Source organism: Panthera pardus, unplaced genomic scaffold (assembly GCF_024362965.1).
Source record: "Panthera pardus isolate Hobbes unplaced genomic scaffold, ASM2436296v1 HiC_scaffold_22, whole genome shotgun sequence".
In the NCBI taxonomy this organism is placed as follows: Eukaryota; Metazoa; Chordata; class Mammalia; order Carnivora; family Felidae; genus Panthera; species Panthera pardus.
In genome coordinates this window covers 38,637,589-38,657,655 of record NW_026526788.1, presented here as the reverse complement: position 1 = coordinate 38,657,655, position 20,067 = coordinate 38,637,589, and the positions used below count along the sequence as shown (strand labels likewise).

General features: G+C 57.8%; 1 protein-coding gene across 5 annotated transcripts in view; it reads right to left on the bottom strand.

Annotated features, from left to right (window-relative positions):
• Positions 1-20,067, bottom strand: part of ZMIZ1 (zinc finger MIZ-type containing 1) — a 234,133-nt gene that overhangs the window by 100,524 nt on the left and 113,542 nt on the right. For all 5 annotated transcript variants that reach the window (XM_053909631.1, XM_053909626.1, XM_053909630.1 and 2 more), the window contains 2 exons: positions 9,571-9,679; positions 3,040-3,153 (listed from right to left, as the gene is read on the bottom strand). In XM_053909631.1, the coding sequence (XP_053765606.1) occupies positions 3,040-3,153; positions 9,571-9,630 (174 nt within the window). In that variant the 5' untranslated portion in view covers positions 9,631-9,679. The remainder of the gene's footprint in view (positions 1-3,039; positions 3,154-9,570; positions 9,680-20,067) is intronic.

The following is a 20,067-nucleotide window of genomic DNA, read 5'->3' as shown; positions in this document are numbered from 1 at the left end:
AGGCTGTCGTGTGATGAGGGGAGGCCCAGGAGAGCTGGTGCTGTGCCTCTGTCCACACAGCTGCCCCTGCCCAGGAAGCCACAGCCTCCCCACTGGCTAGTCAGAGCCTATGGGCTCCTCCCTGGGCTCCCTCCTCCGGGAAGACCTCCAGAATCCTTCCAGCCTATCCTCCAAGGACGCTCCCCTTAGTGCTTCTGTCCTCACCCAAATCATATCCCATCACTCACCTGCTTAAGATCCTTTAAGGCCCTCCATCACCCTTCAAATAATATCCAAGCTCTTCTCCCTCAGCTGCAGGCCCTGTCTTGGCTTGTTGCTGCTTCCCTTTTTGACCTTTTCTTGTATCCTTCTCCCTCTTCTGTGCTCCAGCCATCTGAGACTTCCTTCTGTTCCTTTAACAAATCAAGCCTCAGGGCCTTTGCACTAGCAGTGCCCTCTGCCCGGAGCACCCTCCCCTCTCATGGATGACTCCTTCTTGCCATTCAGGTCTCGGCTGGGGGTCACCTCCTCAGGAGACTTTTCCCAGCCAGCACTCTACCCCTCTCCCAGGGCACTGATGTATGTCCTTATTTACTCTTTTATGAGTTCAGTGCCTCCCTTCCTCACTGGAACATACGCTGCTTGAGAGAGGTCCGCTGTGCTTGTGCACTCCTCCAGTGCCCGGCATAAGGCCTCAGTGAATGTCTGTTCAGTGAATAAATGGCAGAGCTGGGGCGGGGCCAGCTACTGGTCACCTCACACCCCATGCCATTGTCTGATTCAGCTCTGAATCCCTATATCCCAGGCAGGGCCAGGCTCGGGGTGGGGTGCTGGGGGATTGTGGCAGCCAGTCTGGCCACACCTTGTGCACGGTCCCCCACCTCCTGCTTGACTTATGGCTGCTGGCAGCTGGGATGGGAATGAGGGGGCCTCTAGTAACATCTGTCCCTGCCTGTGGGGCTTAGCCTGAACCAGGATCCCCGCAAAGAGGATTAAGGGAGCTGGTAGAGGGAGGGGAGCCCAGCGGGCTGGAGGATGAGGAGGGCTGGGCGGCACCTGATTTGGCCTCGTGGTCCCAAGGAAACCAGACAGCATCGGCCTCGGACAAATGGAGGAGCCCTGAGGAGCTGCCCCCCACCCCGGCTGGCATCCCCACTGGCCAGGAGCATTCCCTCTAGAGGGGTCTCGCCTTGAATCCCACACCCACTTCTAGCTGGCTGTGTGACCTTGGGAAGCCATCACAGCAAGCCTCAGTTTCCTCCTCTATAAAACGGGGACAATGGCAGGGCCGGCTTCATGGAATGTAAGGATTCAGTGAGAAGGTCTATGCAGCGGACCACGCTCAGTGGCAGGCACAGAAGGGCACAGAAGGTCATCATTTTATAATGATGACCCATGAGAATGTCACTCTTCCTTTTGCTCCAGGCCAGGGCCATGCTCTTTTGCCTCCCTCCCATCTGGAGCTTTTCAGGGAACATGGTGCCCCTGAACTTCACCAAAGATTCCTACCTGTCCAGGCATCTGCCTTGGCTCCTCCTCTCCAAGCCTTGGGGTAGCTGGGCTCTCCAGAAATCTGTTTACCCATGTTCCCTTCAAAGCTGACTCAGGGCTGGGGCATCTGGGTGGCTCAGTCGGTTGAGCGTCCGACTTCGGCTCAGGTCATGATCTCACGGCTTGTGAGTTCAAGCCCCGCATCGGGCTCTGTGCTGACGGCTCGGAGCCTGGAGCCTGCTTTGGATTCTGTGTCTCCCTCTCTCTCTGCCCCTCCCCTGCTCATGCTCTGTCTCTCTCTCTCTCTCTCAAAAATAAATAAACATTCAAAAAAATTAAAAAAAAAAAAAAAGCTGACTCAGGGCCTTTTGAGAAGCTGCCCTCACTGGTCCCCAAGGCTCCCTCGAGCTTATGGATGCACGTCATGTGGCTGGGGTCATTCACAAGCAGCAAGCTCCTTCCCCATGGCTGTCAGCCGGTGAGCTCCGAGACTTGGCAAATCATGCCACAAGTTCTGGGCCTGGCATCTGCTCAGCCTGCAACCCAGGCCCTTATCAAGCTGAGTGAATTTCGGCTCTCTGGGTTCTGTGGTCTCTCTGGGCCTTTGCACATGCTGTCCAAGATACCCGCAGGGGTATCTGCAGCTCCTTGCCCCAGTTTTCCACAAGCCGCCCCACCTCCCAGGCAGTTCACGCTTCCCTTCTCTGGGCCGCTTCACCTCGTACACAATTCTCTCGACCATCTCTTTCCACACCGGTCTCCCTGCTAAAGAGGGAATCGCGCTTGGCAAAGTCTTACTCTGTGGTTTCGCAGGGCTTCGCAGAGGGGATCATATGTGATAAATGAGGGCTCAATCGATGTTTATTTGGACAGATGGATGGATGTAGTAGGAGCTCATTAAATGCTTAAATGAATGGGTAGAAGAATGGATGACTACAAAAAGAGCTCGATAGACATTTGCCCAAATGGACGAATGAACCACCGGATAAAAGAATGACTCAGGGCACCTGGGTGGTTCATTCGGTTAAGAGTCTGACTCTTGGTTTCAGCTCAGGTCATGATCTCATGGTTTGTGAGTTCGAGCCCTGCATCAGGCTCTGTGTTGATAGTGTGGAGCCCGCTTGGGAGTCTCTCTCTCTCTCTCTCTCTCTCTCTCTCTCTCTCTGCCCCTCCTCCTATGTGTGCACACTCTCTCTCTCCCTCTCTCAAAATAAACTTTTTTTTTTTTTCTTTTTAAAGAATGGCTAGAAATTCTGCTTTGCTGAGGGTGGAACATTTACCCTCACCAGACCTGGAGCTTCCTCACCCCCTCCAACCCAGCGAGGCGCTGTGCTTTCCCATCAGGTGTGGGGAGCCCGTATCACTCTGACAGCCGCGTCTCCCCATCAGACTGGTTTCCCGGAGGCTGTATGTTGGGGGGTGGTGCACACAGACAGGCTGTGCCCTCCAGCACTGCTGTCTTTCTATCTCTCATCCTCTGTTATCTGCGGCCTCTCCGACAGCTGGACAGGCACACGGGTCCCCAGGCATCCGCCCTGGGTGCAGGTGGGGGAGGGGGTGCAGACTCACCGTCAAACAGCCCATCAGGCTCTGCTCGAAGGGGCGCTGGAAGGCTCGCGGGTCCCCACACCAGTCCAGCAGCTCCGTGGCGGCATTGTGGAAGTTAGCAGGGTTCTGTAAGTGCTGTGGGAGAGGGAAGGAGGCAGCATGAAGCTCCAGGAACAAGGCCAGCAGGGCAACGTGCAGGTCTGGGGTGGTGAAGACCCTGGGTCCCACTGGGGAGGAGACTCGAAGAAAGGGGCGGGCCAGGAATAAGGAACCTTCTCAAACTCCCTCTCTCTCGCTTTCCCTTTGCATCCACCCCACCTCATCCCTGGCAGGATGGGGGTTAGTAGCCCCATTGCAAAGATGGGAAAACCAAGGTCTGGAGAAAGATGATAGTATTAAAGTGTTTCCTGGATGCTGGCAGTAGGGGCGGGTGAGCTCTGCAGGGTTCAGGAGGGTAGCCCATGACCCCCAAGTTGGGGACTGGCTCTCCCTAAGCCAGGGCAGTCTTGCGCTGGAGATTCCTTCTTGGTGAAGCCCACTCCTGCTAACCATCACCACCCAGGTCTGGATGCCCACCAGCTCTGGCTTCAGAGCAAGTGCGGCCATGGCCCACCAAGGGCAGGGGTCAGGTGGATCAGAAAGAGACCCCCAGGCCAAACTCAGCCAGGGAGTCAACTATAAGCACACTGAGCCCAGGCTATTCTCACACCGGGGTCTGGCGTGTGTGACTTAGCTCCCCAAAGCCAGATTTCCCCGGGCCCAGTCTGGCTAGGCTCGGAAGCTGCTGGCATTGTCGGGAGGGGTCCCTGCCCGAACTCAAGCCCCTCCCGGTCAGCGGGTCTGCGTCAACAGAGACTGAATTTTGACACCAAGGCCTCTAGATTCTGCTTGGGACCCAGGCCACAGGGCCGACTGGGTGGGTGGTGGGCGCTTCACTCTCTAACCCCCGCCCAGGTCTCCCCAGGCCCCGGGGGGCTGGGCCTTAGCCCAGCGGGTGGGTGACTCGCCCAGGGTCACACAGCAGGCTAGGTGCAGAGCTGGGATCCCAGCGATGGGTGTCACTGACTGTGGGTCCTCCAGAGGGACACCTAGGGCGTATCCACAAGGGTCGGAGGTGAGGCCAGCTGCAAAAGGGTTGGTGGGAACTTCTGAGGCCCCTGTTGCCTTGGTGCTGGGAAACAGGGAACAGTGGCTTCCCCTGCGGTTGCGGCGGGGGGGGGGGGGCACTCTATTCCCTCCTGCAGCTCAAGTCTGCCCTGGAGCCGAAGCAGGGAGGGGGTCTCAGCAGCGGCCAGATCCCAGAATTGGGAAGGAATGGAAAGTGCGGGGCGCCGGGGGCTCCCTCTGCCTTCACCTCCCGCTTGCTGCTGACCCAGGGCAGTCCCTCACCTTCCCCAACCTCCCTCCGTTGGCCCTTCTGTAAAAGGGGGATGACAGATCACGGCTTAGCGGCGGGAAACTTTTGTTTCTTTCGCTTAGGGTTTTGTGACTATCGTTACAACATGGTCTGTGCAAGAAAAATTTTAAAATGGACGGAAGAGAGTGAAATGACTTAGAACAAGGTGCCTCTAGGGGAGAAAAGGGAGAGGGAGCAGCGAAGGAGAGAGAGAGAGAGGGCAGGCGAACAGCAGCAGGCCCTCCGTCACGGGGCCGGGGAGGGCTGGACAAGATGAGACTCGTGCGGCCCCTGGCGAGGCGCCTGGCGCGTGGGGTGCTCCCACGCGGGGCTGCCCTTGGCCCTGACTCTGCCTCCCGGAGTCTCCCCGGGAAGCACAGCTGTTCCGTGCAGCTCTCAGCCCTGGCTCACACGGGCTCCTTCTGCAGAGGCAGAGCTGGGAGGAACCTCCACATGGAGAAAAGGGCCCTTAGAGAGGGCAGGGGTGGGTCCTCACCTCTGCCTCCTGTGCTCTCTCTTTAAACCGTGCCCCCTCCGAGGCCACGGGTGGCCTGGCCGCCTGGGCTCCAAGTGGAAAGCCATGCAAATCGGCTAATTCCCTGCCCAGCAGCCTCTCTCTGCTAACCGAGTTATTCCGTTTATTTATGTGATGTCACACCCAATTAGCAGGGTCAGCAGTCACCACATGCTGCTCTCAGAGCTGCCTGCCCATAGCACCCTCACCCTGCAGGGCTCTTGGGCTCACAAGTGGCCTCTGAGGCCAGTCCCAGGGGCCCAGTTTTGTTCTGGCCCCTGAGCATGCAGCTGTCCGTATCTTGGCCAGCCCACCTCCAAGCTTCTCCACCTTTGTGCCGGCCAGCTCATGTGGCCTTCAGCTTGGGTTCTGGGTGGTCACTGGTGGGCCCGACACACTGGGCACAGGGCATCCCGTTCAGTGACTGTTGCTCTGTGGCTCTGTGGCCTTGGCCCAAGACCCATCCCCTCTCTGCGCTTTTGTTTCCTGTTTCGTCTATGAGGTCACTGGACTGCACAGGAACGGGTGACCTGGGTCAGACTTATTTATCTCAGTCACTGAGCCCCAGACCCCTCATCGGTAAAATGGGGTCACACATTGGTAAAAAGCTGTCACACAGCTTACAGGACTGCTACAAAGTTTAGGAGTGATTCAAATAATGACCTCCCTATTACCAAGTAGGTGCCAGGTAAAGGCTGCTATTGTTCTGAACTTGGTACAGTTTCTTCTCTCCTATGAGCATCTTGAGAGGAGAAATAGGGCCCTGTTCACCTGTGGAACTCTCAAGACTGGCACGAGGCCAGGCCCACGCAGAAATGGTTGGTGAGCAGTTAACTGTCCAAAGGATGGTCCATCTGTGTTGTCGGTCGGCGACCTGGCCACTTCAGAACAGGTCCCTAGCGCCATGTGGAGTGGCCAGCCTTTGATGGTCAGTGGATGACAGCACAGATGTGAATCAATGGCAGAGGCCTCCCTGGCTGTGGCTGTTACTGGGTTCTAATAGCTCACCTCCCACCAGAAAGTCCGCCTGTCTCCACAATTCCTCAGAAGATCTGGGCTATATCCACTGGCCACTGAGTCTGCTGGGGCAGGAGCAGGGGACAACAAAGCCTAGACCAAGTTGGATTGACTACCCAGACCATGTGATGAATGCATCTTCTTATTAGTTCATCTGTGAATCAAACAACCTGCCCATCCATCCAAAAATGAATCACTCCATCCGTCCATCCATCCATCCATCCATCCCCTTGCCCACTTACCCATTCAACCATTCACTACTATCTTCATTTCCCATCTATCATTCATTCACCTACCTATCTATCCATCCAGAATTTCTCCAACCTCCCGTCCATCCATTCATTCATCCATTTATCCATCCATCATCTATATCCACCTGCCTAACTGCCCATCCCTATGTCCATCCATCCACCCACCCACTCATTCCCTTAGCTCTCCTCTCCATCCATCAGTTCACCCCTCCCCTGCTTCCCCTCAACTTTCGTGGGCCCTGCCCCAGCCTGGGCACCGTGCTAGGCTCTGCTGACTGTGATGAGTGCGACACGTCCTCTGCCCCCAAGGAACTCAGCCTGGAGGGAGGCCTGACACATGCCCCACAGGGCCTCTAGCTCAAGGGAGAAAGCAGGGTTGGTGGGGTGGCTGGTGCCCAGGAAGCAGTGGGGCTCAGAGCTGGAGGGTGTAGACGATCAGAAGGGCCCACGCGATGGGGGAGGCTGCTGTGCAAGAATTTGCTGATTGGTGTGGCTTTGCACGTGCAGCCCAGATGTGCCTGTGACCTCTGAGTGGGGCACACTGTGGAGAGGGCACTGGTTCTTCCCGTCCCGGGGGCTGAGAGGGGGGGAAAGGCAGCCGAGCCAGCGGCCCGGAGGAAAGAGGGGCAGCAGGCTGCTTGGGGGATGGTGAGTGTGAGCAACGCTAGAACCAGGGTGGGGTGGGGGTGGGGGGTTGCTGTGCTGTAGAAGTGAGGCAGGGCGGGGAGTCCGAGGCTGCAAGGCCCCCTCTGGGAGCCACAGACCCACCAGCCAGAGCCAGGCACAGCCAACACATCTGTCATCCTCAGAGCACGCAGACCTGCTTGCTTTTCTCTTCTGATTAGGCTAGAGGACGTCTGAGAATCAACAGTCTTCAGCCAGACACGCCGCCCTCTGGGGCAGCTGTGGAGCAGACAGACGTTAAGTGCTGAGCTGTGTCTGACCGGAGGTGTGGAGGGGGCTGTGGGAGGGTAGGGAGCTCTGGATGGCCCAGGGAGGCCTCTGGACGGCCCGCTCGCCCTCGCAAACGTGTCGGGATCTGGCCCCAGCGCACAGCTCTGCGTGCCCCGTGTGTGCACATGCGCAGGTCGGGCAGGCTGGGGGAGGGCAGCCGAGGAGATCCCTGGCCTTCCGGCTGCCCGGGCATACACTGGCTGGGCATCCATCACGATGCATCATTCTGCAGACCAAGCAGGGTGGAGTGGCAGCTTAAGCAGGGTTAGGTGGCTAGCAAGTGGCGGAGTGGGGGCTCGGCCTCGCTGGCTGGTAAATCTGAGCCCCGTGTGCCATGCTTCAAAGGAGTAAAGGGCACCCTGATCTCTGGGGATGCAGAGCCAGGCACGGGAGAAAGGTCAGGGTGTGAGCAGGTGTCAGAAGGAACACCGTGCCTGGCGCTAGGAGGGGCTCATGCACCTGACTGTACTGTTGGGGGTGGAGGCCACTGATGGCCCATCCCTCAGGGCTGGGAGAAGTGGGGCCACAGGCTGAGCCGGGAGACAGCCCTGCAGAGCCTCCAGGAGGAGGTAAGAGCAGGGCTGGAGGGAGGGCACCGTCTGGCTTCTATTCTGTGACTGTGAGCAGAGGCGTAATTGGCGTTTGGGGTTGCTGTTTGGGCTGAGTTCAATCTGTAACCAGTCTTCTTCAATTTCCTCTCCTCAGACCCTGCCCGGGCTTCCGAGAGAGAGCTGTGCTCGATGCTTACGAGAAGACACACGCTTTCGTTCCCAAGGACCAGCCTCAGCTCCACCGGGCCCTGGCGCTCAGGGAGGGCAGGCTGGAGGGGGGGTGGGGCCGCGAGCTCTGCCCTCCCCCACCCCCTGGGGTCCTGAGGCCAGTGGCCCATGCTGGTGACCTGAGTGTGCTGCTAAGCCACCTAAGCCAGAGGGCTCACCCCAGCGCTTGCTTCCCTGCCCCTGAGACGCTGAGGACAACAGCCCCTGCCACCATGCGACAGCCCGGACCCATGTGACGGGTGGGGAAACTGAGGCTCAGAGGAACAAAGCGACAGGTCTGAGATCAGGGACTGTGGGCACATGGAGGAGTGAGGATTTGGGCCCAGGTCTCTTTGATGTCAAACGCTTCCTGGAGGAAAGTAACACTTAAGAGTCTGCACAGGCACTCAGGGCCGCAAGGAGGCTGCGCCCGGAGGGCAGTGCGCCGCTCCCGGCCAACACTGGGGGGCGCCCACCAACCCTGGTTCAGCCAGACTTCTTAAAGTGGGGTGGAGGTGGGGGGGCTCTGAGCCCACCTGGAATGTGCCCCGACTCTGAACAATCCGGAGAGGAGGCTGGCAGGCAGAGCACCCCCTCAGCGCAGTGTGATCGTCAACAGGACGGGGAGCTGGCTGCCCTCAGGGATGAGGCCCGCCTCACACAAGTGAAGCTGGGCTGTGTGACTTCAGCTGACTCCCCTCTCTTCTCTGTGCCTCAGTTACCTTTCCTGTAAGATGATCAAATTCCCCAGAACCTTCTCTTTTTCTGTTTCTTTATAGGAAACCACTGGAGCAGAAGGATGCTTCCCTGCATCTTCACAGCGGCCCAGGTGGCACAGCAGAGCCCAGAAAAGCATGGCACTGGCCCCAAATCACACAGCTAGGAAGGGGAGGGGAAGGGAGGGGGAGGGGAGATGGAAGGGGAAAAGAAGGGAGGGGTGGGGAGGGAAGGGAAGGGGAAAGGAAGGGAGAAGAGGAGACGGGAGGGAAAGGAAGGGGAGGGAAGGGGAAGGAAGGGGAGGGGAAGGGAGGAGAGAGGAGGGGAGGGGAAGGGAAGGGAGGGGAGGGGAAGGGAGGAGAGAGGAGGGGAGGGGAAGGGAAGGGAGGGGAGGGGAGGAGAGAGAAGGGAAGGGGAGGGAAAGGGAAGGAAGGGGAGGGGAGGGGAGGGGAAGAGAGAGAAGCAAAGGGGAAGGGAAGGGAGGGGAGGGGAGGAAAGGGAAGGGGAGGGGAGGGGAGGGGGGAGGGAATGGGAGAAGGGGGAGGAGGGGGGAAGGGAAGGAGAGGGAGAGAGGGGAGGGAAAGGAGAGGAGGGAGGAGGGGAGGGGAGGAGGGGAGGGAGGGGAGGAGAGTGAAGGGAGGGGAAGGGGAGAAAGGGGAGGGGAGGGAGGGGAGGGAAGGGACAGGACAGGGCGGAGCTGGCAGGTGAGCCCTGCTGTGCAATGCAGGAGTTAGGCTGATCTCTGCCAGGAATGTTCTCACGAGGGGGTCAGGGAGACCCAGGCAGTGAGCCCTTGCCTGCCGTCACCTCCACCCAGCGCCCAAGAGGCCCAGCTACGTAGGGCAGGCCAGCACCTCTCCTGCTCTGCTGCCTTGGCGGCCCGGCCCTCGCCAGCTGGGCCAGGCTGGGCAGGGGAGGAGGAGTGGGCCCAGGCCGCACACCCACCTGCTTGATGCACTGTAGTCGGTCATTGGTCTGTTGGATGTGCCTGTCCATAGAATTCATTCTGGCCGTTTCACTGGGTTCTACCCGAGAGCCATGAACGTTGTCCAGCCTGTGAAGACAGAGGAGAGCGGTGTCACTGGGGTTGTGCCGGGCCCGACGGCCTCACGGCCGCTCCCCAGCCGCAACGCGGACGTGCCGGCCCCAGTGGCTCCCGGCAGGTTCCAGGGCCCTTTCTGAGCTGCGGCGGCCTCTGTCCCAGCCAGCCCTGCACCGGAGGGAGGAACTTCGGCCACAGCTGCCCAGCTGCCGGAGAAGCCCACCTGGGCTGGGAGCAGGAGTTGCTCCTGGGTGATCTCTGGGGATGACTCACGTGAGCACTGCGCAGGCACGGCCACGTGGGACACGATGTGAACTGCACATTTGGCACACACGTTACCACACGTGCGTGCGTGTTAGGGGGCGGTGGGGACGGCGACCCCACCTTCCGATTCCCAGTTCAGGGCTCAGCCTACGTGACGTGGCTCTGTGTGCGCACGCACACGCGCAGGGGTCTTCCCACGTGACCCTCACTGCGTGTGTGGCGTAAGTGCAGCATCCTGTCATGGCACCAGGATCCCCTCCCCAACCCCCCATGCTTCAGAGTTCTCCACACTACGGACCACAATTCCATTTCCCTCTTTGCCTTCCTGGGAAAGGAGAAGGGCGGGACTTAGCGCCACCCCTCCTTTCAAGACGAGGAAACTGAGGCTCAGAGGGGGAAGCGAGTCACCCATGTTGGCACAGGGAGCCAGTGTCAAAGCCCATACCAGGAACTAGGGCTCCGACTATCAGCTCACGGCTCAGTGGGCAGGGTACATGAATGTCATGGTCACCGGGCTCACTCCCTGAATGGCTGTGGGCCTTGGGAACTTTAACAGGAGTGTGACTTCCTTCCGGGTGGGGAAGCTGAGTAAATGAAGGCAACCCTATCACCTTCAGAAAGGCCCTGGGGTCCTCAGGGACAAAGGCCCTGGGGGGGGGGGGGACAATGGCAAAGGCAGAGATGGAGAGAGAGAGACAGAGACAGAGACAAAGAAAGAAAGAGAGAGAGAAAGAAACAAAGAGAAAGAAAGAGAGAAAGAGAGAAAGAAAAGAAAGAAAAGAAAGAAAGAAAGAAAGAAAGAAAGAAAGAAAGAAAGAAAGAAAGAAAGAAAGAAAAAAAACTGGAGAGAGAGGAGAGAGTCTACCCACTGTTCAGGGGTCCAGGTCCCTGGGGCAAAGCAGAAGTCGGCCCATGGCTTCTGGGTTTGCTTTCGGTAACCCAGCGGGCATTTCAGGCTGCAGACACATGGTTCAGACACAGAGTGCTGAACAGAGGCCCATGGCCCTTGGTTTCTTCTGCTATCCTGTGACACTGCCCTCCCAGAAGGCCCCTCATCTCTTGCTGTGTCACCAAAGGTCCCATTTACCAGGCACTTCGGGTATGCTGGGCCCCTGCATTCTCTCCTTTACTCTTCATGCCCACTCTGTAAGACTAAAATTATCCTCCTTTTACAGATGAGGAAACTGAGGTCTGAGATCTGCCAAGTCCCCATGGTTAGTAGGAGACTGGACTGTGTCTGTCTGTGCCTGTCTGCTTCCATGTCCTGGCTCTCTGAACCCAGCACGAGCACCCTGGGCTTGAGCGAACTACCAGCATGGCGTGTCCAGGCACAGTCTTGGGAAGAAAGGCCTGGTTGTCTTCCAAGGAGCTCTTTGCTACACAGTTCCTTCAAAGCACTTCTCACCGCTCCATTTGTACTTGAAAAGGCAACTCATTTGCGTGGTTCCAAAATCAAAGCCCACGAGGGTATCCAGCGAAGTGCTGACCCTGTCCCCAGCCCCCAGATGGCCTTCCTGGGAGGACCAGTGTCACCAGTCTCCTGAGGGTCTCATCTTAGAGAAGCAAAGAACTATGGGTACTGTCCCCTGCCACCCCTTAAGAAACACATAAAACGATAACGTTCTATACACACTACTTGGACCTTGCTTTTTCCCTCTTGATAATATTTCAAAGTTTATTCCACATCAAGACATAAAGAGCCTTTTCATTTTTTAATGGCTGCACCGTATTCCAAGGTACTAATGAATCCAACGAAATTCTGAAATTTATCCAACTAAATTCTGAATGTCCACCCTTGCCAGGCACTGCTCTAAGGCCCGAGGCCCCAAACGAGGCCCTTCCGCTCAGAAGCCTCACGCTGCAGACCGAGTGATGAGGCCCGAAGCTGTCTCCAGATTCATTATTGCCAACAGTGTTGCAGGGTCACCTTTTGTATTGGTCACATCGCCCACGTGTGAATTAATCTAGAGAACATACTCTTAGGAGTGGGGTGTGTGGGTCCTTTGGGCATTTGTACTTCTGATACATGCTTTCTGGGTTCACTCTGCCTTGGAACTCTCCCACAAAAAGGTAAAAGTGGGGGTAGCGCCCAACATTTATTTTTTCTACCCTCGCCCACCAACATCCTTCCATCCACCCCACCTATCACACATTTATAGTCCCAGATAGCCAACTTCTCTATACATCGTTGTCCGTCTAAATGCCCGTCCGCCCATCTGTCTACCCATCCACTTACCCACGCATCCATCCCAACACCTTCAGTCTACACGTACCCATCCAGGCACACTTCCAACTCACCCAGTATATGCTTTTCAATATCTGTCTGTCCTGTGCCAGGTCTTCTTGCTAGATCTCTCGGCCACGGAGAGATTAAGATAATTCTTTTATGTTCATGGCACTCTTGGTCAAGTCAACCGTCACTCTGTCTTACCCACTAGGCGACTATTTGTTGAGCTCCTTCTAAGTGAGGAAACTGAGGCTCAGAAGTTTAAGTAGTCGCAGCCAGCTCCAGCATCCTGGCTTTCCCATTACAACCTAAACTTTGGTGCAACGAGTAGGGAGGGGCTGGGGGTCCCCCCTGGAGACTGCTGCGGTGTGGCAGGTGTGTGTCATGGGAGAAGTGTTGCTCTCCTTGCTACTCCTGTCGGTTCCCCAGGCAGGGGCTGAGTTTCTCCTTCTGAGTTGACTCCTACAGAGCCCCAGCCAGCGCTCACTCCCAGAGGGCTCCTGGGGCCAGGGACGAGTCATGGTGCCCAGTCGGCCAGCAGGGGGCGCTGTTGGTGAAGCTAAGTGCCCAGAGGGCTAGAAACCTGCACTGTGGGGCTCTCTCTTTAGGGCCCTCTTCCTCCGCAGTGAGCACCCAAGTGCCCCCAAATGGGTGGGCGGTTTCGAGCCGACTTCTCTGGCTTTCTAGGTCTTGGATTCCCCTTTTGTAGAGCAGGATGGTGAGTGGGGATTAGGTGGCCTCACAAGACTCTGTCTCTAGGTAGACTTTTCCCAGGATGCACACAGTATTTTATGTAGGGTCAGGGACCTAGTGGGCCCTTGCTAATGATTATTGAATGACCGATATGTTGTTCCTGGAAACTGAGGGGCACTCAGCCTACCCAGGGAAGCCCTAAGCAGGCATCAGGAGCCCAGACCCACGTAGGCAGCCACCTTGGGGCCCAGAGGCTTTTCTCCTTGCTGAGTGCCCCCCGGTCCTGGCCTGGAACACTGGTGAGACTCAGGGTGGGTGGCAGGCAGCAGGAGAGATAGCGAAGATCATGGGGACAACTGCATGTCCTATGTGTCTTAATCTATAGAACAGAATGTCCAGCTGATGAAGGAGACGCTCACAGGTGAGGTGACATTGGAGATCAATGGACAATTGGGGTTATTGGCCCCAGGAATGGATGGGGCTGGCAGCTCCAGCCCCCACAGAAAAAGGATGAAGGCGTGGAAGGCTAAGAGTCTTGGGTGTGGAGAGGCGAAGGAGTTATGACAGGCAGCTCACTGAGGAGCAGTCTGGAATCCTCCATTTGTCCTGGACCTGCCATGTTTAGGCACCAGGCCTGACCCTGTGCATTGGTAATTTACTTAATCCTAAAAGGCTAAGAGAGGGGAAGCAACATGACCAGGGTCACACAGCCAGGAAGACGTTGGGCTGAGAGTCAAACACTTTCTATCCGTTAATACGGTTTTTTCCCACTCTTCCAAGACTGGAGTCAGAGCCTCCTGGAAGTCCCCACTCAAGCTGTGTCTGGGCCCAAAGAGATGTCCCCTTTTTCTACCCAATCTGTCCAAACTCATCCACTTGCTAGCCGCCCCCTCCCCCCCCCCCCCTCCCCCCAGCAACGAGTTGCCTACAAACAGGCAGCGCGGGGGCAGTGGCCATGTGCTCACTGGCCAGCAGAGGTCGCCCTCCGCCGTGGGAGTGTTGCTCCGCTGGGCTGCAGCCTCCCTCCTCAGAGCTTGGGCTCTTTTAAGCCTTTACAAGTAGCTACAAATCCTCCGTGGCTGCAGCTCCAGTGCCCTCGGTGGCCGGGCTCCCTCCCAACTAGAGATCCCTGGCGTGTACTGGCCCTGGGTGCATCCACAGCCCCAGCCCGTCCCCGGCCTCCTGCCTATCTCTGAACGGGCAGTGGGCTCAAGCAGTCAAGCCCGCCAACCCGCTCTGGCCCCAAGCCCTCTCCCTCCTGGTCTGAACAGCCACGTGCCTGTAGGAGTTGCAAAACGAGTCAGCTTGGGGAGGGGTCTCGGTGGGAGGGGGGGGACCCTGCTCTGCCTCCTTCCTCCAGGCCTCCGTTTTCCCACCTGTAAAACAAAGGGTAGCCAGCCTTTAAGAGCCCCTCCCACTTGAACATTTTAGGATTTGTGTGTCAGGAGCTCCAGCTAGTTGGGAAACTCTATCTCAACAAGTGTAGAATGTTCGACGTTAACAACTACGTAAGCCCGTCCCAGGGCAGCCCCAGGAATCCCGGGAGGGAGAGCCGCTGTTTCCGGGGACGCTGCCCCCTCGGCCACCCACTCTTCCTTGCACCCTGTGCTCAGCGTGGCTTAACACGGCGGATTATGTTCTCTGCCGGTGACACGTGAGCCGGCGTGGTCTTCTGACTCCCAGGTAAGTCTTGGAGGGCCAGGCTTCTATGCCACTCCTCACCACCTAGCACGGCGCTGGCCCCGTTGCCCCTCGGTTGGTGGCTAGCACAGAGGGCTGCTTGGAAGTAGGGGGCCGAGAGATGCAGGAGGCCCTCGTGTGGCAGGACGGGGGTGGGGTGGGGGGTGGTAGAGGGGGCGCAGAGGGAGACAAGGGCAGAGTGGGACTGGAGCCCATCTGGCTGGCTCCCTGAAAACATCATGGCCCTTTTGTCCCTGGAAACAGGGAGTGGGGTGCTCTTCGCTGCCCTGTGGAAACGTGGGGTGCTGAGGCTCTGGAGGCAGCTCTGGAGGGTAGCGGGCCAACATCAGCTCCGCTGACATCGGGATGTTTTATTTTTCACTTTTGCGGCCAAACAAGTCAACTGGTACCCTTGACTCACAGGCACCCAGGGGAGGCGCATTTGTGGACGTGTGTGCGCGCTCGCATACATATGCACCCTTTTTGCACACTCAGGTGTAGGCGCGCGCGCACGCACACACACACACACACACACACACACACACACACACACTCAAGTGCTAGCGCAGATGCACTTGAGCACACACATCTCCTGACAGCTTGCACAGGCAAGTGGCGGGGTCCCCAGGGGAGCTGTGTGAGCAGTGGTGTGCAGAAATGATTCAATCACCATGCACATCTGCAGCTCAGATCCCCTGGGGCGAGCGGTGCTGGCAGCAGGGACGGGGGTTGGGGGGGGGGGGGAGCTGTACCTACAGCCTGCAGAGCAGAGGCTGCGTTCCCAGACATCGCCAAGGCCAGCGAGTTTGGGACAGCCTGGAGGGAGAGCCTGGGGCGGGGGGCGGGGCTAGGGGACCCATCCCAGCCAGCTCCTTCACCAGCTCTCAAGACTCCAAGAGGAGCAGGTGTCACGGATCCTGGCTTCAGCAGGGACTCGCCAACCTCGCACATGCGTGTCAGTCTAGGTCCTCCTTGGTGGGCCACCATCTCCCACTACTTCAGCCACGTCCTGTGTCCTCCCCCTGTACCCTGGACTGTGCTCTGAAGATCACACCTCCACGTCTTTGCCTCTGTCCCTCAGCCCAGAATTCCTGGTCCCCTTCATCTATCAAATCACCGTCTTTGTTTTCTACCAGTATAGCTACTCACTTCCATTCGTATGCCCCTGGTGTACCTGTCACGCACCATCTTGGTGGTACCAGACCAGACCAGACCAGTGGAATGTCTTTGTATCCGTCTGCCCCATCAGCTGGGATGTTTTCCGGTTACAGACTCCCAGACCCTAGCCCGGGGCCTGGTACCCAGCAGGTGCTCAGCAATGCTCATTAGACGGATGGATGGCCATTGCTGGCATATACATGACCCAGAGTAGCACGAGCTGAAAACCCAAAGACCCAGCCCTCATCAGAGGGATTCTGCACCAGGAGAGGCTCCATGAACCGGGGCCACGCTTCCCGAAGAGTGGCGGACCCCTGGTGGAACAAGGAGGATCTCCAGTGGTCTGCCATTTTTGCAGGGACGTGTTTGGACTAGGACGATGATCACTGCTGAGTCTGTGGGTATTATTATTTCGGATAAGGTTACATTGGGAAGCAATGGCAACGTGCGTGGATTAAAGAAACGTTTTAAACATAGCATATGTGGGATGAAAGTGACTCGTGTTAGGGAAGCACTGATGTAATCTGACACTTCGAGGCGGTGAAGGAGTAGAAGCTCAGAGAGGTGCAGGAACTGCCTGTGGTCACACAGCGGGTGTCTCCTCCACTCCTTGCAGCATGCACTAGGCACACTGCTTGCTGGTAGGGGAAGAGAGGAGTGGTGAAGCAGAGGCAGTCAGAGGAGACTGACTTTGTGCCCCAGCCCAGGGAAGTCGGGGAAGGGCAGAGGGACAGGAGATGGGAAAGGGAGAGGGAGGGAAGAGGCAGCCCCAGGCAGCTGACCGGGACCAGCTGCTTCCCATTCTTGGCCAGGCAGCTGGAGCAGGCCCCTGCACAGGGTGAGGCCCCCCGGGTAGGGGGGGGCCCTGAGAGCCAGACCTTCCTGGCTGTGAGGTTGTGGGAGGCCCTGTTATCTCCTCGAGCCTGGCTTCTCAGCTGTCCAACAGAAAGGCGTGGCCCTCTCCGCCCGGCTGGGCTGAGGAGCTGAGAAAGGGGACAGTGTTCTGGAAAGGGAAGTTCTGATTTGGACCACAGCTCATCCAAATCCAGTCGGTCCCTCCTCAGCTCAGGGAGTGCCCCCTTGCCAAGGCTTGACAAAGCTCCGGCCTCCTGGCCACACAGGCCAGGTGCTTTGGCTTGGCACTCGAGGCTCCTGGAAGGGTGGACCCACTTCTCTCCATGACCCAATCTCCTAGCACCGCACCCCGTCCCCCCGTGTCTACAGGAACACCCGTGGTCAGTGGTGGTTAATGGGACAACATGATGTACCCTCGGCATGCCAGAGTAGGGGCTTCCTGAGGGACAGCCTGTTCTGGAACCCAAAGGTTAATCCAGAGGGAGGGATAACTCACTTGCCCTGACCAAAGTGCCAGTCCCCTGTCCCAACCCGCACCATGCTGGGAATCCCAGCTGCATTTGGGTGTGCCTCATCCCTCCGGAGCATGTGATGACGCCCTAACCCTCCTGCCACCCCCCTGCCCCCCATCACACTCCAAATCCATGACCTCATAGTGAACTTTTGACAGCTTCTCTACCCAACAGGCAAAGGAGGACCAGATTCAATCCTGGACAAGGTCACTGGGTTTTCTCTCATCCCCAAGGCCACGCTGCCTCTGCTTTTCGTTTCCTAAAACAAAGAGCCTCTAAACAAGTATTGAATCTGTATGTGCCATTCAATTCTCTTCCTGCCCTACCGTATGCCTCGGAATTCCACACCCGCTGTGGTGTTCCGATTGTCCGCACTGTCCTACAGATGAAGGAACCGAGGCTCAGAGAGGTCCAATGGCTTGCCCCAGGTCATGCTACTGAGAAGTGCCAGGACTCGAACCCTGGTCTGAATACAAACCCCGTGGTGTTTTACCGCATCATGCTCTCCAGGGGAACGTGGCGGGCCTTCCTCAACTAGACACTTCCTTCCCTGGCCCCGACTGCCAGGGCAGACAGGTGACTGTCTGCCGTGGAGAGCTGAGGACAGTGCAGAGACAGAGTCATGCACGTTGCTGCCTGGTGCCAGGCCCGGACCGCAGACTTTCCCCGGGACAGTGGTGCTCATGCAGCGGCCTTGACCTGGCTCTGTCTTGAGGCTCTTGCCTGCAAATGCAAAGGCTCAGGTGCCATCGGGTAGAGAAGAGAGGCATGGCAACGGTTCTCTGAGGGCCCCTGGAGGACAGGGGGCGGGATGAAGCTGGAGATGGTGCCAGGACCCCCTGATCACCAGCTGGAGCCTTCTAGAAGGTTGTGAATACCATGCAGATGTTCTTATAGCTCTGGCTCTAGAAGACACAGAGGTGTTCTCCACTGCCCTCTCTCCCCCCAGCTCCTCAAGGCTCCAAATCTACCTCCCTGGCATATTCTGCCTGAGCTCCAGACAGGGGCACGGCCAAGGCAGAGCCAGATAGAACCAGATGAGCCACTTAGGACCACTTAGGACCGTGAGTTCAAGCCCCGCATTGGGCTCTGGGCTGACTGCGCAGAGCCTGCTTGGGGTTCTCCGTCTCTGTCTGCCCCTCCTCTGCTCATTCTCTCTCTCTCTCTCTCTCTCTCTCTCAAAAATAAACAAACAGAAAAACAAACAAAACGGTCCTCATGTCTTAGATCTAGAAGGGATCTGGGCATCTGCTCAGGCCTATCCTAATATTTACAGATGAGGAAACTGAGGCCCAGGGCAGGGGTAGGGGAGGCGGTGGAGCAAAGCCTTGAAGGCCCAGTCTGGGTCAGAGGTGGGGTCAGGGCTCCTACCCAGGCCTCAGGAGCCCTAGATGCCCTGAACTCGACTCTCTCTGCCCCCCACCACGTCTAGACACTCCCTGCAGAGAGCCGGGGCCAGGCCTGTGGATGCAGAAGGCTCAAACAGGGGCCTGCCCGGGAAGCAGGGGCTCCGCTCCCGCTGGCCAGCACCTGTGGTTTCCGTGCAGAGATTTTCAGCATCCCGGCTGGGCTGAGGCCGGCGCACCTGACCCCACAAGTGCCCCCTTTCTCCCAAAGGCCCATGGAGCAGGGGGTGAGTCGGCCGGGTGTGGTGCCCGTCGCCTCATCTGTACTCAGGGCGTTTCTGCTCGGAGGCCGCTCAGGGACTGCGCCACCCGCATCCCAGGCAGGGGAACAGGGGCCTCGTCCCCCGACCCCTCCAGGCACAAAGCGGGCATCCCACAGGCAACCCGCAAACTTGTTTCCTGGCTGTCTGCTAAGAGACAAAAGTCCCCCTAGGTGGTCCGAAGCCGCATGCTGACCGGCGCTCTGACCGTGCAAAGGCACTCCACGGAGTACTCAGCACGGGCGTCAGAACCTCACCTGGCCCTGTTGTATCTCATCTTACACGGGCAGCACAGCTTGGCGGTCAAGGTGACCGGGCGGCCTGGGTTCAAATTCTGGCTCTGCCACTCGCTGGCTTCTGTGACCTGGGGCAAAATACTGCCCTCCGGGTGCCTCAGGCTCCCCCTCGGTACAACGAGAGCAGTGAGAACAGTGCCCGTTTTCATAGGCTGCTGTGTTCACCGAGCTAGTGAACGGGAAGCACTCAGCACAGCCTGAGCCCATGAGCGCTGGGTCTGTACCAGGCCCAGGTAGGCTTTATCGTCTCCATCACAGGCAGGAGGAAACCGGAGCCAGAGAGGAGCCGGGACTTGCTGGGGGTGGGGGTGGGGGGGACACAGACCACAACCCTAGACACTAAAGATCTTCAACCTTTTTTTTTTAAAACCTGTTTTCAAAACTTACTCAAAATATCTGGTTTTCAATCTAGCTGCAGCAAACTTTTAGGCAGAAATTCAGTTTCTGAGGCACCCGGGTGGCTCAGTCAGTTGAGCGGCTGACTTTGGCCCTGCGTCATGATCTCGCAGTTTGTGGGTTTGAGCCCCCATCAGGCTCAGTGCTGACAGCTCGGAGCCTGGAGCCTGCTTTGGATTCTGGGTCTCCCTCTCTCTCTTCCACCACCCACCCCCCCCCGCCCCCCACTTACGCTCTGTGTCCCTCTCTCAAAAATAAATAAATATTAGAAAAAAAAAAGAAATTCAGTTTCTGCAACAACAGAAGGGGCTGTGCTGGGGGGGGGGGGGGGGGGGCGGGGCTTGCTCTCACACAGGCAACCCTGAGAACCATGCCCTGGGCTCGAGGCTGGGTGTCTGAGGACGTGGGTGGCTGAGGCATCCCCTTGCCCACTGATCAGAACGTCAGGTCGAAGAGCTGAAGGGATCTGTCCTAGTGGCAAAGGCCAGTGGTGGAAAGTTCCAGAAGGAAGGCGGATCAGGTTAGTACTTTGACAGCACGTGCGCTGGGCTCTGTTCCTCCTGGGCAGCAGTCTGGATGCCCACGTGAAGTCTGTCCAGATAGTCAGCGTTAGGTGATGGAGGCAGGGAGAGCAGAGGGGAAACTGCCAGTTC